Consider the following 13,888-nt stretch of genomic DNA (forward strand, 5'->3'; position numbering starts at 1 on the left):
AAGAGCGCAAAAGAGGACGCTCGTCCAGCGCAGCAGAGGACGCTCGTCAGAGAACGCTCGTCACATAGCGAGCGCGACGCTCGTCCAAGGCGCTCGTCCGGATTCTCGTCCAGAAAATAGGACGCTCGTCCAGCAGAAGATGCAGAGGACGCTCGTCCAGCAGAGGGCGCTCGTCTAGCGCTGCAGAGGACGCTCGTTCAGCTGTCGCCAAGAACGCTCGTCCAGCTCGCATAAGTGGCCGCTCGTCCCGCTCGCACAATTGGGACGCTCGTCCAGAATTGGGACGCTCGTCCAGAAAATGGCCCGTGACTCAATTATTGGACCTTCTTTTTAAGCAAACCAGATCCAGAATTCGCAGGAGTAGATCTGACGGGGGGAGAGCAGGGGAGACGCTGCTGCAGCTGCTCCAAGGGGCTTCCATGGTGGAAAATCTCCAATTTCCACCATCAAATCCATCATTTCTCTCTTCTATGTTGTATATGTGTAGCTAAAAGTCCATTTCACTGGGGTGGAGAGTAAATTTCTGAAACTCTTTGTAATTTCTCTATTAATGTATGATCTTGTATGAATTTTGTGTTCTATCTTTATTTTTCATGCTTTTAATGGGAATCTGAGCTATTTGAACGGTTAAATCATTGGGAAATGTATGAGACCGTGGACCTAGGATAGAACTGCTAAAGGATTTCGAGTCCTAGACATAGGAGGGAATTTTTAGTCATCTGTGACATTGTGTTTAAGGCAAATCTGATAATTGAATTAGCTAAGGGATTAGCAATTTAGTTTGAATGATTAAGAACTGTCTCTGAGGGATCAGGACTGCATGCGCCTAGGATGTCGATGCTTAATTTTGAGGAATTGTGTTAGTAGAAAATTACCGGAGTGATGAACTTGAATTTCAACCCCAGTGAACTTTAATTCATCTGTTTTTACCACTTTACTTTCATCTGCATGCTAAAATTCATCTGTGTTACTAAATTACGTTTATTAATCGCTAAATTAGTAAACTTTAACAATTAGTGAAACATAACAAATCTCTTGGGAAACGATATTCGGACTTACTGATTTATTACTTGTACGATTCGGTACGCTTGCCGAGGTCACAACAAGTTTTTGGCGCCGTTGCCGGGGATTTGTTTTTGTTTTCGTTGATTGTTTGTTGTTTATATGGTTTAGTTGATTTTAGCTATCTGTTGTTTAAGTGTGTATTGTGATTATATTTGAATTATTGTACATAATTGTTATCATCTGTAGAGATTGTGTATTTTTGGATTGTTTTCTTTTAGTTTGTGTTTTGTATGAGAAGCAGAGAACAGGTTGAAAATCTACTTTTCGATCCGGAAATTGAAAGAACTGCTCGAAGGAACAACAGTAGAAGGAGGCGACAAAGTAGAGAATCCAGAGAATCATCTGCTATCTCTGAAGAAATTCTGGATTTTTCATCCGGGCAAGAAAAAGAAGAAATGGAAGATAATCGCACTAGAGAAGGTTCTGGGCAAGGAAGACGTACTCTTGCAGATTATAATACTTTCTCAGGACCTCTGCACTTCAACAGTATTGCAAGACCAGTGGTGAATGCTGCTAACATGGAGATGAAGCCAACTCTTATTCATCTGGTGCAGAACAATCAATTTCATGGATTATCTCACGAGAATCCATACACTCACTTGGCTACTTTCATGGAGATATGTAATACAGTGAGGATTCACCAGGTTCCAGATGAAGCAATCCGACTTAGCTTATTTCCATTCTCATTGGCTGGTAATGCAAAAATGTGGCTGAATTCCTTCCTAGAGAATAGTCTAACAGTCTGGGATGATGTGGTTGCCAAATTCCTGAACAAGTTCTTCCCTCAGTCCAAAGTCAATAAGGGAAAGCAGGAGATCTCTTCTTTCCAACAGGATGCTGATGAAACACTAGGTCAAGCATGGGATAGATTCAAAGGCCTATTGAGAAAAACCCCTACTCATGGATTTAATGAGCCTACAATGTTAAATCTGTTTCTTGGAGGGCTGAAATCTCAAACAAAGTTAATGTTAGATGCATCAACTGGAGGTAATATCAGATGGAAGACGCCTGAAGATGCACATGATCTGATTGAAAATATGGCTGCAAATGATAATGAAGTTCAGAGTGAGAGAGCTCAATTTCAACAAAAAGGTGTTCTTCAACTTCAAACTCAAGATGCTTTACTAGCTCAGAACAAGATTATGACTCAGCAACTTGAGACATTAATGAAGAAGTTATCTCAGCTACCTAAAGAACTGCAGAATGTTTCTCAATTTCAACATCAGAGGGTTCAGAGTTGTCAATTGTGCGGAGGAAATCATAATAATGGTCAATGTGCAGTGCAAATCATGTCTCATGAAGAAGTACACTATATGGGAAATCAAGGTCTTCAGACGAATTATGATCAACGTCAAAGTTTTAATCAAGGATGGAGACCACATCCGAGTATGGGACAAGCTGTTCCTTTCAACAGGCCACCTCCACAGAACTTTCAGCAACAACCTTCTCTGACAGAAAGAACTTCAAAACTGGAAGAAACTCTTCAGCAGTTTATGCAGGTATCAATTTCCAACCATAAAAGTACAGAAGCCTCACTTAGGAATTTGGAGATTCAGGTGGGTCAATTAGCTAAGAAGTTGGAAGAAAAACCAGAGAAGGACTTTGGGGCAAACACTGAAGTAAATCCAAAGGCATACTGCAATGTTATTACTACAAGATTAGGAAGAATTCCGGAAGAAAGAGGGATTGAGAAAAAAGTGAGTGAAGAAAAAGATGAGATGAGTAAACAGGGAGATGAAGAAAAAGAGAGAGAGGGAGAGAAAAAGAAAGAACATGTGTACGAGAAACCTCTTCCATATCCAATGGTTGTCTGTAGAAAGGATAAGGAAAGACAGTTCCAGAGTTTCATTGATATTTTCAAGAAATTGGAAATCAAGATGCCTTTCTCAGAAGCACTGAAACAAATACCTGCTTATTCAAGATTCATGAAAGATTTGCTCACTAAGAAGAAGAAGAAGTATATTGAGGAAGAAACTATAGAAGTACAGGGCCAATGCAGTGCTATCATTCAGAAGTTGCTTCCTCCAAAGTTTAAAGATCCAGGTAGTTTTACAATTCCATGCACCATTGGTGAACTGGCTATTGGGAATGCGTTAATTGATCTTGGAGCCAGCATCAATCTTATGCCTCTGTCAATGTTTAAGAAGATTGGAGAATTAGAGTTGAAGCCCACACGCATGACTCTACAATTGGCAGACAGGTCGATCAAATATCCACAGGGAGTAGTAGAAGATGTTCTGGTAAAGGTAGATAAATTCTTATTTCCGATGGATTTTGTTGTCATGGAAATGAAAGAAGATACAGAAATTCCTCTGATTCTGGGAAGGCCATTCATGAAGACTGCTCGAGTGTTGATTGATGTTGATGAGGGAAAGCTCAAAGTGAGAGTTGAGGATGAAGAAGTAAATTTCAATGTCTTTGAAGCAATGTCTCACCCAAATGATGAAGATACATGCTTTCAAATTGATGAACTTGAGGAAGTCTGCATGATTGCACAAAAGACGATGCATATATCCTCACCTCTTAATCTCGATGTTTTAAAGGAGATTCCATTTGAGGAAGAAGAGAAAAGAGAACAGAAGTTGCACTTGAAGTTGCTACCTTCACTTCTGAATGATGTCAAACCCTTGGATCAACCACAGAGTGCTTCTCAATGTCAAGCTAAAGACGTTAAACAAGCGCTTACTGGGAGGCAACCCAGCTTTCTAACTCTATCTATTTATGTTTTCAGTTCTTTTGGTTGTGTGGATTGAATCTGAATATGTCAGGTTGTGTGGATTGATTTATGTTTCTAATTTGATTTGATTGTGAATTGTGTGTTTGAATGTTTGAATTTGAATTTGGAATTCTGTCCATGATAACTGGCATGATTGTGAGATTGTTATTGCAGAATCTGAGTTTTAGAACTTGTGTTATGATTATATATGACTGGTTCTTGAATCTGACTGATTGTGACCCAGAAGTTGAATATCTGAGTGTACTGAGACAGCTTTGAAAGCAAGTGAGAAGTTGTTATTGCTATGAATTTGATTTTTGCATAATTCTTATTAATACAGATGCATTCTGGTTTAGAAATGAGAAAGGCAGTTGTTTGTTTTTGAAATTAACTACTTGGCCAGATGACTACCCATATGTGAATATTCATCCTTTGTTATCCTGTTTAAGCCTTATATATATTTTTGTGAACCCTCAGCTTATTACTGAACAATCTACCTTATCCAACACTCTAGGAGAAGAGAACAAGAAACATAATTGTCAAGAGATAGGTAGAAATTAAGTTTGGGGGAAATCATAATCAGTTGAATCTTAAACTGAAAAAAAAAATGTATTGTATCATGTAAATATGATAAAGTATCAAAGTTAGAGAAAAATTCAAAAAAAAAAATGTGCTATGTGATGAATGAAGAGGTAGTTGATGAATAAAGTTTCACTGTTGTTATGTTCTTGTTCTCCTCTTCTATAGTGTTGTTTTGTTTCCTTGTAAAACCATGTTTCTTCTAGCCAAGCCAAGTTATAACCTGAGAAAGTCCTTTTGATTTAAATCAGAATGTTTGAAGTGTATATGAGATGACTTGCAAAAGTTGATGAAGTAGTTGATGACAATTTGAGTATGAATTGGAGTTGTAAACACTTGCAGGTTGAGATAAACACAAATTGAGCATTATGGTTTTATTCTTTTTCTGGTTGTCTTATCATTTTGGATTCAAGAATTTGTAATATAGAAGTCATGACATGTGATCTGAATATTTGGAGGTGTAGGTACAATCCTTACTGTTGTGTCAGATATTATGTGATGGAATATTAACTGCTTTGTTGGGTTCGTTTGTGTTGTTATTGTCTATTTTCATGAGGACACAAAAATATATAAGTTTGGGGGAGTTTAATAGGTGAAAAGTTTACTTGTTTTTGTTGCTTATATTGTGGGGCTTTTGAGTAAGTTTTAGTGTTAATTCTTGTAAGGTCTCGAAAATTTAAACCACCTCCACCTGTCAAATCACGTAATTATTACTCAAAAATCCTGTCCAGAATTTGTATTAAGAAACGCACCCACACCTCTCGTTCTTAGCGTCATTTAATGCACCCTCGTCACACGTGCAGTGCCATTAAAACGCACTCACACTCATTCTGCATGCAGCTGCCAAGTGTCACTTTGGAACATTCGAAAACGTTAGTGGAATCCAAGTGGCACCAGGCGAATGGACGTTCGTCCTACGTGGGAAGAGAAATTACTTTTCTGGAAAACACTCTCCCACTTCTCTGCATGCTCCATCTTCTTCCCTGAACCTTTGCTTTCCAAATTCTCTGCCTTCTCTCTAGAACTTCCATCTTCTCTCTACCATAACTTACCTTCTTCTTCTCCGATCCAATTTCAAAGACCGTAGAAGCAATCCAGACGTCATAAGCTTTCCATCAAACCGAACAAGTTCAAGTTTTGAATCCTGGTAAGTCGTCCCTTAGTTGTTCGTTATTAGGGTTCATGCAAAAACCGAATATGGTTACATGCATTCTTTGTATCTGAATCAAGTTTTGATTCTGGATTTTTGTTTTAGTTCCAAGAGTTGAGTGATCTGAGGATAGAAGTGATAGTTGGGCGAATCCGGATTATTCACGTTAGGACGTTCGTTCACTACTGATCCAGGTAAGGGAAGTTTATTGAGTTTAATTCATGTTTATGTGCTGTGCTGTATGAAGTATGTGGATTTATAAAGTATAAAATCTGTATGATTAATCTTTGATGTATGATCTGGATGATGAGATGATATGTGAAATTTATGAAATGTACTATGATATGCGTAGTTAAATGCATGAAGCTTTATACTGAAGAATGAGTTACTGTAATTGAGACTGGAAATATGAAATTTCTATGAAAATGAACGTTCGTTATCGAACGGCCTTTGACCGTTCGGTATTTTGTACTTTCCTTGAAAACAGAATTCTTTCATTTGGAAAGAATACTGTGTTAGGACGAACGCCCTCTTCTATTAGTCTTACGTTTGAGCGTTCGGCCAAACGTAGATACTCTGAGTATTATGCGAGAAAGTGAGAAGCCTAGAAAAATGCCATCTTATATACTTAGTCATCCCTAAATAATTCTCTTCACTATGATTAACTTATACGATTTCCCTTTCTATTAATATTTTGCCTCAGCGATGGGTCTCGACCCAGAGCGTACGTCCTAAGTAGCGCTCGGTCTTATACCGAACGCTCGTCCTAAAAGTGTAAATGATAAGTAGCGCTCGGTTCTATACCGAACGCTCGTTCTTTCCGTAATTAACAACGAGCTGTAATAGCGTTCGTCCTGAATTGAAATAGCGTTCGTCCATAAAGTTAAGTAGCGTTCGTCCAAACAATAAATTTATATCCGCTACCGCGCTCGGTCATTGACTGGCGGTTAATACCTTTTATAAATTCGTATCCGTTTCAATATCTAAAAGTCTTATGATGTCTTTCTTCATTTGGATTCGATCTAAAGTCCTTGAATTTAAATTATTCTAAGTATCAGTTGAATCGCTCTAGAGTCAGTCCTTTTAATTGATTCAAGTGGTCACAACGTTCGTCCTCGGAAAGACGTTCGTTTTCCTTCTATCAGAAACGAGTGTCTCTCGGTATCATATTAACGTTCGTCCTCATTATGAAGGGGGCTGAACGCTCGTCTTTTTATGAAAGTGGAACTAAGAATGAAAATGTGATTTAAAGGGAATTATAAAATGTGCGAATCATATATAAGATGAAACTATGATTTTGGAATTTGAACGAGCGTTCCAAGGAGGAACGTCTCTATAATTTGAATATGAGAAGTTGTGTAGTATGACCATGGTAAATCTGCTGATGGTAGTTCATCCTGATGTTCCGTGAGTGCTCATCCTCAAGTAGAGGGGAGTAGGTCATGCGTGGGAACGGCAGGAGGTCCTAGTCCTAATGAGTACTTTGGACTGATAGGGCTAACCTCGGGTGGCAGCTGTGGAATGTTTACAGTTATCACATCACCCGGGTGCACGAACGCCTGTAGGTACATGGATTCATACAGTCCGGACGGTCTGTCTTATGAGAGTTTGAACTGATTTTATGTGTTGTGATATTTTATGAATATGAAAATGCCATGTGTATAAGTGACTTGTGAATTAAATTCAATAAGCTTACCCTGTGTTATTTTCCTTGTGTTGTCGTTCGTCCATGAACGTTCGTCTTGTCTATGCAATGATCATCCGTGTGGATGTGAGCAGACGGAGAGGCGTTGCTTGAAGAAGCGCTGGAAGAAGAAAATTTGGAGGACGCCAATCTGGTCGAAGTAGAGGTTAAAGCCGAGCCCTAGAGCGCTCGTTAGTTGTAGCTTTTATTTTCTGTTAGCTTTTGGGCGTTCGGTTAAAGTTTGTAAAACCGTTCGTCTTTAAACTTTGAAATACTGCTGTATGGTATTTTATCCCTGTATGTAAGTACGTTCGGTTTTGAAATTTCATGATTAGTGTAAGACTGCATGTTTTAACTGTTAATTGTAATTAATTCTAAATTATGGAAATTACTATATTTTGGGATGTTACAATTCTCATGAAAAGTGTATAATTGTTGATATAAGTATAATTTTGACTGTTTAAATGTTTTTTATGCTTTTGTTGTTTATTTTGATGAAAAATAAGGATTGGATATCATAAAAGACTTGGACCACACTCATAGGCGCAGTTTTAACGAGAGGTTCGCGCCCGGGAGCGAGAAAAAAGGGCGCCGGGCGCGAGATAAAAAGGGGCGCCGGGCGCCACTTAGAAGAAATGGGACGCTCGTTGCCAAGTGAGAGGACGCTCGTCACATGGCGAGCGCATGCTCGTTACATAGCGAGCGGACGCTCGTTTACAGAAAACGAACGGCCATCGAACAAGAGCACAAAAGAGGACGCTCGTCCAGCGCAGCAGAGGACGCTCGTCCAGCGTGCAGAGAGGCTCGTCCAGCGCGCAGATGACGCTCGTCAGAGGATGCTCGTCACATAGCGAGCGCGACGCTCGTCCAGGGCGCTCGTCCGGATTCTCGTCCAGAAAATAGGACGCTCGTCCAGCAGAAGAAGCAGAGGACGCTTGTCCAGCAGAGGGCGCTCGTCCAGCGCTGCAGAGGACGCTCGTTCAGTTGTCGCCAAGAACGCTCGTCCAGCTCGCAGAAGTGGCCGCTCGTCCCGCTCGCACAATTGGGACGCTCGTCCAGAAATGGGACGCTCGTCCAGAATTGGGACGCTCGTCTAGAAATGGGACGCTCGTCCAGAATTGGGACGCTCGTCCAGAATTGGGACACTCGTCCAGAAAATGGCCCGTGACTCAATTATTGGACCTTCTTTTTAAGCAAACCAGATCCAGAATTCGCAGGAGTAGATCTGACGGGGGGAGAGCAGGGGAGACGCTGCTGCAGCTGCTCCAAGGGGCTTCCATGGTGGAAAATCTCCAATTTCCACCATCCAATCCATCATTTCTCTCTTCTATGTTGTATATGTGTAGCTAAAACTCCATTTCACTGGGGTTGAGAGTAAATTTCTGAAACTCTTTGTAATTTCTCTATTAATGCATGATCTTGTATGAATTTTGTGTTCTATCTTTATTTTTCATGCTTTTGATGGGAATCTGAGCTATTTGAACGGTTAAATCATTGGGAAATGTATGAGACCGCGGACCTAGGATAGAACTGCTAAAGGATTTCGAGTCCTAGACATAGGAGGGAATTTTTAGTCATCTGTGACATTGTGTTTAAGGCAAATCTGATAATTGAATTAGCTAAGGGATTAGCAATTTAGTTTGAATGATTAAGAACTGTCTCTGAGGGATCTGAACTGCATGCGCCTAGGATGTCGATGCTTAATTTTGAGGAATTGTGTTAGTAGAAAATTACCGGAGTGATGAACTTGAATTTCAACCCTAGTGAACTTTAATTCATCTGTTTTTACCACTTTACTTTCATCTGCATGCTAAAATTCATCTGTGTTACTAAATTACGTTTATTAATCGCTAAATTAGTAAACTTTAACAATTAGTGAAACATAACAAATCTCTTGGGAAACGATATTCGGACTTACTGATTTATTACTTGTACGATTCGGTACGCTTGCCGAGGTCACAACACTCACAATCACTAATACACCAAGGCCGAACGCTCAAGATTGAAACCGAAGAATACTAACTTAAGGCCGAACGTTCACAATCACAATTAAACCAAGGCCGAACGCTCATGATTGAAACCTAAGAATACTAACATAAGGCCGAACGCTCACAATCACAATTAAACCAAGGCCGAACGCGCAAGATCCAAACCTAAGAATGGAAAATGATACTCGAACAACCAAATTTGACAACATTTGAACACGGCACACGTGTCAGCGTTCGAGCGGTCCACGTTTTAAAGGGAAAAAGCTGCTGCATTCTGAGAAAACCTGCTTCAAGTGTGACGTGGCGAGGGACGGGCACGGGCAGTTTAGGGTGTGCGTTCCAAATTTGAAATGATATTCGAGTAGAGAGAGAAGCGGCGCTAACATTGGAGACGCTCAAACGTGACCTAGACAGAGAGACGAGAGAGTTGGAGAAAGGGTTGACGAGCGAGAGAGAGAGAGAGACCGAGTCCTTGCCGGAGTGCCACCGTTCACTGTTGAAGGCCGTGTCGGAGAGATCGAACGCCTCCAGCCCGTTCCGTTTGACGGCGCCGCAGCTCCGACGTCGAGCGCTCGACGCGAACACGGCATCGTGTTTCCTCCGTTCCGGCCCAGTGACCTAGGGAGGCGTTGTAGGTGTCGCTTCGTCCCAGGTGGTTCCGTCCCTGTCCCGGAGTGCCGCCGGAGGTTCGCCGGAGTCTCGCCGAAGTGTGGGCTGTGAGGTGGACCAAAAAGAGGGGTTTTCCGCCACACGTCGTCTTCACTGAAGGTTGGTTTGCTTTTTGATTTTTCAGTGGAATGAATGTTGAATACATGGATGATGTTGTTTTTGGATTGGATTTGGTGTTGTTCTGTTACTCATTTTTATACAAGTTCTGTGGTTAATCTTACATTGTTGCTGTAATTCTGTTCGATTGGTAGTCATGGACCTAGTTGGCCTTGCTGTCAAAAAACTTCAACCCAATAACCCACTTCATTCGAGTTTGGTAGCAGTGATGTTGGTGAACCAAGGGTCCTAGAGAATGTATTTTTATGGGAGACGATTTTGTTAATAAAATGTTAAGAAATTGTTCCCAGATTACTTAGAAGTAGCTGAAATGAGGGAAAACAAACAAGCCACCCCAAAATGAGAGTGATGGACGTAGGTGGTCTTGGTGTGCAAAAACTGGAACTGAGGTACCCACTTAAATTGCCTAAGGTACCATTTCTGTTCGTGTAGCATGAGTGTTTGAAAATGTTGTTTTATGTGGCACGAATATGTTGAAAAAATGTTAACATGAGTGCTCCCAGATTACTTAGAAGTAGATAAAATGAGGGAAAACAAACAAGCCACCCCAAAATCAGAGTGGTGGACGTAGTTGGCCGTGGTGAGCAAAAACTGTCACCCAGGTACCCACTTATTTTGCCTAAGGTACCAGTTCTGTTCCTGTACCATGAGTGTTAGAAAATGTTGTTTTATGTGGCACGAATTATATGAATTAGTAAATGACTATTATTTTTTTGTTCTCTTTTTTGTCGTGGTTTAACAAATGCTGACAATGTTTGTTATGATTTCCAATTTGTTGTTTTAGTTGATTGTGTTAGTGTAATGTAATTTCAGTTTTTGTGTTGGTGTAGTGTGATGGAGGAAGAATGGTACAACACATTCCTTTATCATCTTTTTGTGTGGTTTGTCAATTTTTATGCTGACATCTTTTAGCCTTTGTTTACAGTAAGTGGTGCCAAACATAGATGTGGATTTGGATGTGTGTTTAGTTGTTTGTTAAAATATAATTTTGATTTGTGATATTTTTTGTTGGAAACTATATCAAGAGATGTGATATGTGTACGTCAATTTATACATCTTTGGTGGCATAAAAACATGCAGGGTGATTAGTTGTATAATTAACACCTTTGGCTGAGAGGAGTGATAGGTGTAAATTTTACTTGTTTTTGTTGCTTAAATTGTTGTGCTTTTGAGTAAGTTTTAGTGTTAATTCTCATGAAAAGTATATAATTGTTGATATAAGTATAATTTTGACTGTTTAAATGTTTTTTGATGCTTTTGTTTGTTTATTTCGAAGTAGAATAAGGATTGGATACTGTCAAAGACTTGGAGCGCATCATTTGGCTGTCAGCATCGACAAGAGGACGCTGTTCTTCCGAGAGTTTCACGCCCAGGCGCGAAAGAAAAGGCGTCGGGCGCGATTTTACAGAGAGTCTTGCGCCCGGGCGCGAGAGAAGGGGCGTCGGGCGCGACTTAGAAGGATGAAATAAAGCTGCGCGGACGCTCGTAGCCTAGCGAGTGGACGCCCGTCGCCCAGCAAGCGGACGCTCGTTGACCAGAGAACGAACGCCCATCAAACAGCAAGCTAGGACGCTCGTCCAACGCGCAGCACAGAGGACGCTCGGCCAGCGCTCAGAGAAGGCTCGTCCAGCGCGCAGAGGACGCTCGTCCAGAAAGTGGACGCTCGTCCAGAGAGCGGAGATCGCTCGCCCAGCTGGCGGAGAACGCTCGCCCAGCTCGCAGAGGACGCTCGTCCAGACGCTTGTCGCCCAGAGGGGACGCTCGTCCAGCGCGCAGAGGAGGCTCGTCCAGCGCGCAGAGGACGCTCGTCCTGCAAGTGGACGCTCGTCCAGATAGCGGAGATCGCTCGTCCAGATAGACTAGGAAGTATTGCGGTTCAGTCATAGATGACACACGAAAAAAAGGGGGGGTTTTTTTTGGATTGTTTTGCAAGGAAAATTAAATTAATTAAAAGTTGAAAATTAAAAACAATTGACAAAATTATGAAAATTAAAAGCTGAAAGCAGAAAACCGAACGGTTCTAACCAGTGTTAAAACCGAACGATGATATAAAAGACCGAACGGTCCAAAGCACAGAACGAAAGGTTGAAGTATAAATTGCACAGAAGTAAAAACCGAGCTGTAATAACATTGAGACCGAGCGGTCTCCGATAATGGTTTTGAGCGAACGCTAAATACCGAGCGTGTAACATCCCAAAAAAAAATCACCCAAAATAAAAAAAAAAAATATTAACAAAACTTAAATGTTGTAATAATACATAACATCCCGAACATCAACTAAAATCTATACATCAGTTTTAAGCTCAGACGCAACTGCAAAGATAACATTGAATCCTTCTAATTCGATCTTCCATCTCTTCCTCCATTTGCACAGGATCACGTGACAATCCTTCAACTGCTCCCGTATAACATCACACATTATACGATCATCGCATTCACATGCACAAACAAGCAAAGTAAGGGTGAGCTAACCTGAAACACATCATTTATAAAACGTGCATAGTTATTTCCATACAAATATCATATAATAATTAACCCAGTATACAATAAACTCTCATCCGGATGATACGTTGATGAACAAATCAACGGAAGGTGCCCCACTTGTGATTTCATTCTTAGTCCCCTCAATATGACCACAATCATCCCACAGATCAAGATATCCTACTACAGTACCCTCAACCTCAATATATACACAGATATCGTATCCTTATTGAATCAAACGATAGAACCACGAACTTATATTATATCGAATACCGTTTACACGAACGTTAAGATTGATCACTTAGGCTCGACACTAAACACCAAACGCTATTATACCGAATACCATTAGGTCGCATACCAAAAGATCAAACGCTAAGTAAGATTAAGTACTTAGACTTCACGTTAAGATAGTGTACTCTACTAGAACAATTACTATTATTTCAAACACTATTCGAACAATTGCTCAAAGATCAAATCTCGCGCCCCACAAATTAAGTACCATTCGGACGAACACTTAATTGATCACTTTACTGGATTTAACACTATCTGAGGGTAACCTCATCGAGGCCGGATGTTCCCTATGTACAACCACTAATTGTTAACAATCCTTATCTGAGACAAGCGTCATCCAAACCGAGCACTACCTATGAATGATCACTGTCTGAATCATGCATCATCACGACTAATCACTATTTATTAATCGATCGCTACCTCAACGAATATCAAGACCGGTCACTCCCCGTAAATGATTACAACCTCAGAGCAACATCACCAATAAGGATCATTCCCTAAGAACCATCGCTACGAGACAGAGCACTATAATAAAGAACGCTTGAGTCTGGGTTAAACGCCTAGAGTACTTTGCTGAACACCTCAGTACTGACCGAACGTAATCAAGCTAAACCTCAGGTTACCAAATTAAGATCGGACACTAGATACCTGAGAATAACTATCATCAAGATCAACAGTTACCTAATAACGCATGCTACCTGAAAATAAATAATACCAAAACCGAACGTCACTAATAATAACGCACGCTACTACCTATAGACCCAACAAGTTTTACTTCCCATCTCCCTCGAAGAATTATTCCAAATCTAGATTTATCTGTACTATCATCTCTCCCGTACCAGTACGATTATCACGATTGGAAACCACAGCCACAACATGCAAGATGAAAAACCAGAAGTATCACCTCATAAACCCATTACACCTACTATAACAATTTCCACGATAAATCGACTCACATGACACTGCAGACTAGTCTTTCATAAACTGATGTCGTTTACTTGTAATTCGTCGTCATAACCTGCTCTCAATAACAGGCGACCCGAGCCGTCTTCCATCGCGACTTCAGACCTATCTCCCCGACTCCTCAAGGACTAACGAGTAAAAACATCGATACTACGCGTAACGATGCACTATACTCAACACGAGCC

General features: G+C 40.8%; 1 protein-coding gene across 1 annotated transcript; it reads left to right on the plus strand.

Moving 5' to 3' along the window:
• Positions 1-377: 377 nt before the first annotated feature.
• Positions 378-7,486, plus strand: LOC128193446 (uncharacterized). The gene is made up of 3 exons (XM_052866703.1): positions 378-5,507; positions 5,616-5,704; positions 7,290-7,486. Exon 1 carries the CDS (start codon positions 1,296-1,298, stop codon positions 3,816-3,818), a length of 2,523 nt encoding a protein of 840 aa, XP_052722663.1. The 5' UTR covers positions 378-1,295; the 3' UTR covers positions 3,819-5,507; positions 5,616-5,704; positions 7,290-7,486.
• The last annotated feature ends 6,402 nt before the right edge of the window (positions 7,487-13,888 follow it).

The sequence above is a fragment of the Vigna angularis genome, chromosome 8, assembly GCF_016808095.1.
Source record: "Vigna angularis cultivar LongXiaoDou No.4 chromosome 8, ASM1680809v1, whole genome shotgun sequence".
Classification (NCBI taxonomy): Eukaryota; Viridiplantae; Streptophyta; class Magnoliopsida; order Fabales; family Fabaceae; genus Vigna; species Vigna angularis.

What these genes read in the sequence shown, in the direction of transcription:
- LOC128193446 (XM_052866703.1), top strand. Translation starts at nt 1,296, where the DNA reads ATGAGAAGCAGAGAACAGGTTGAAAATCTACTTTTCGATCCGGAAATT.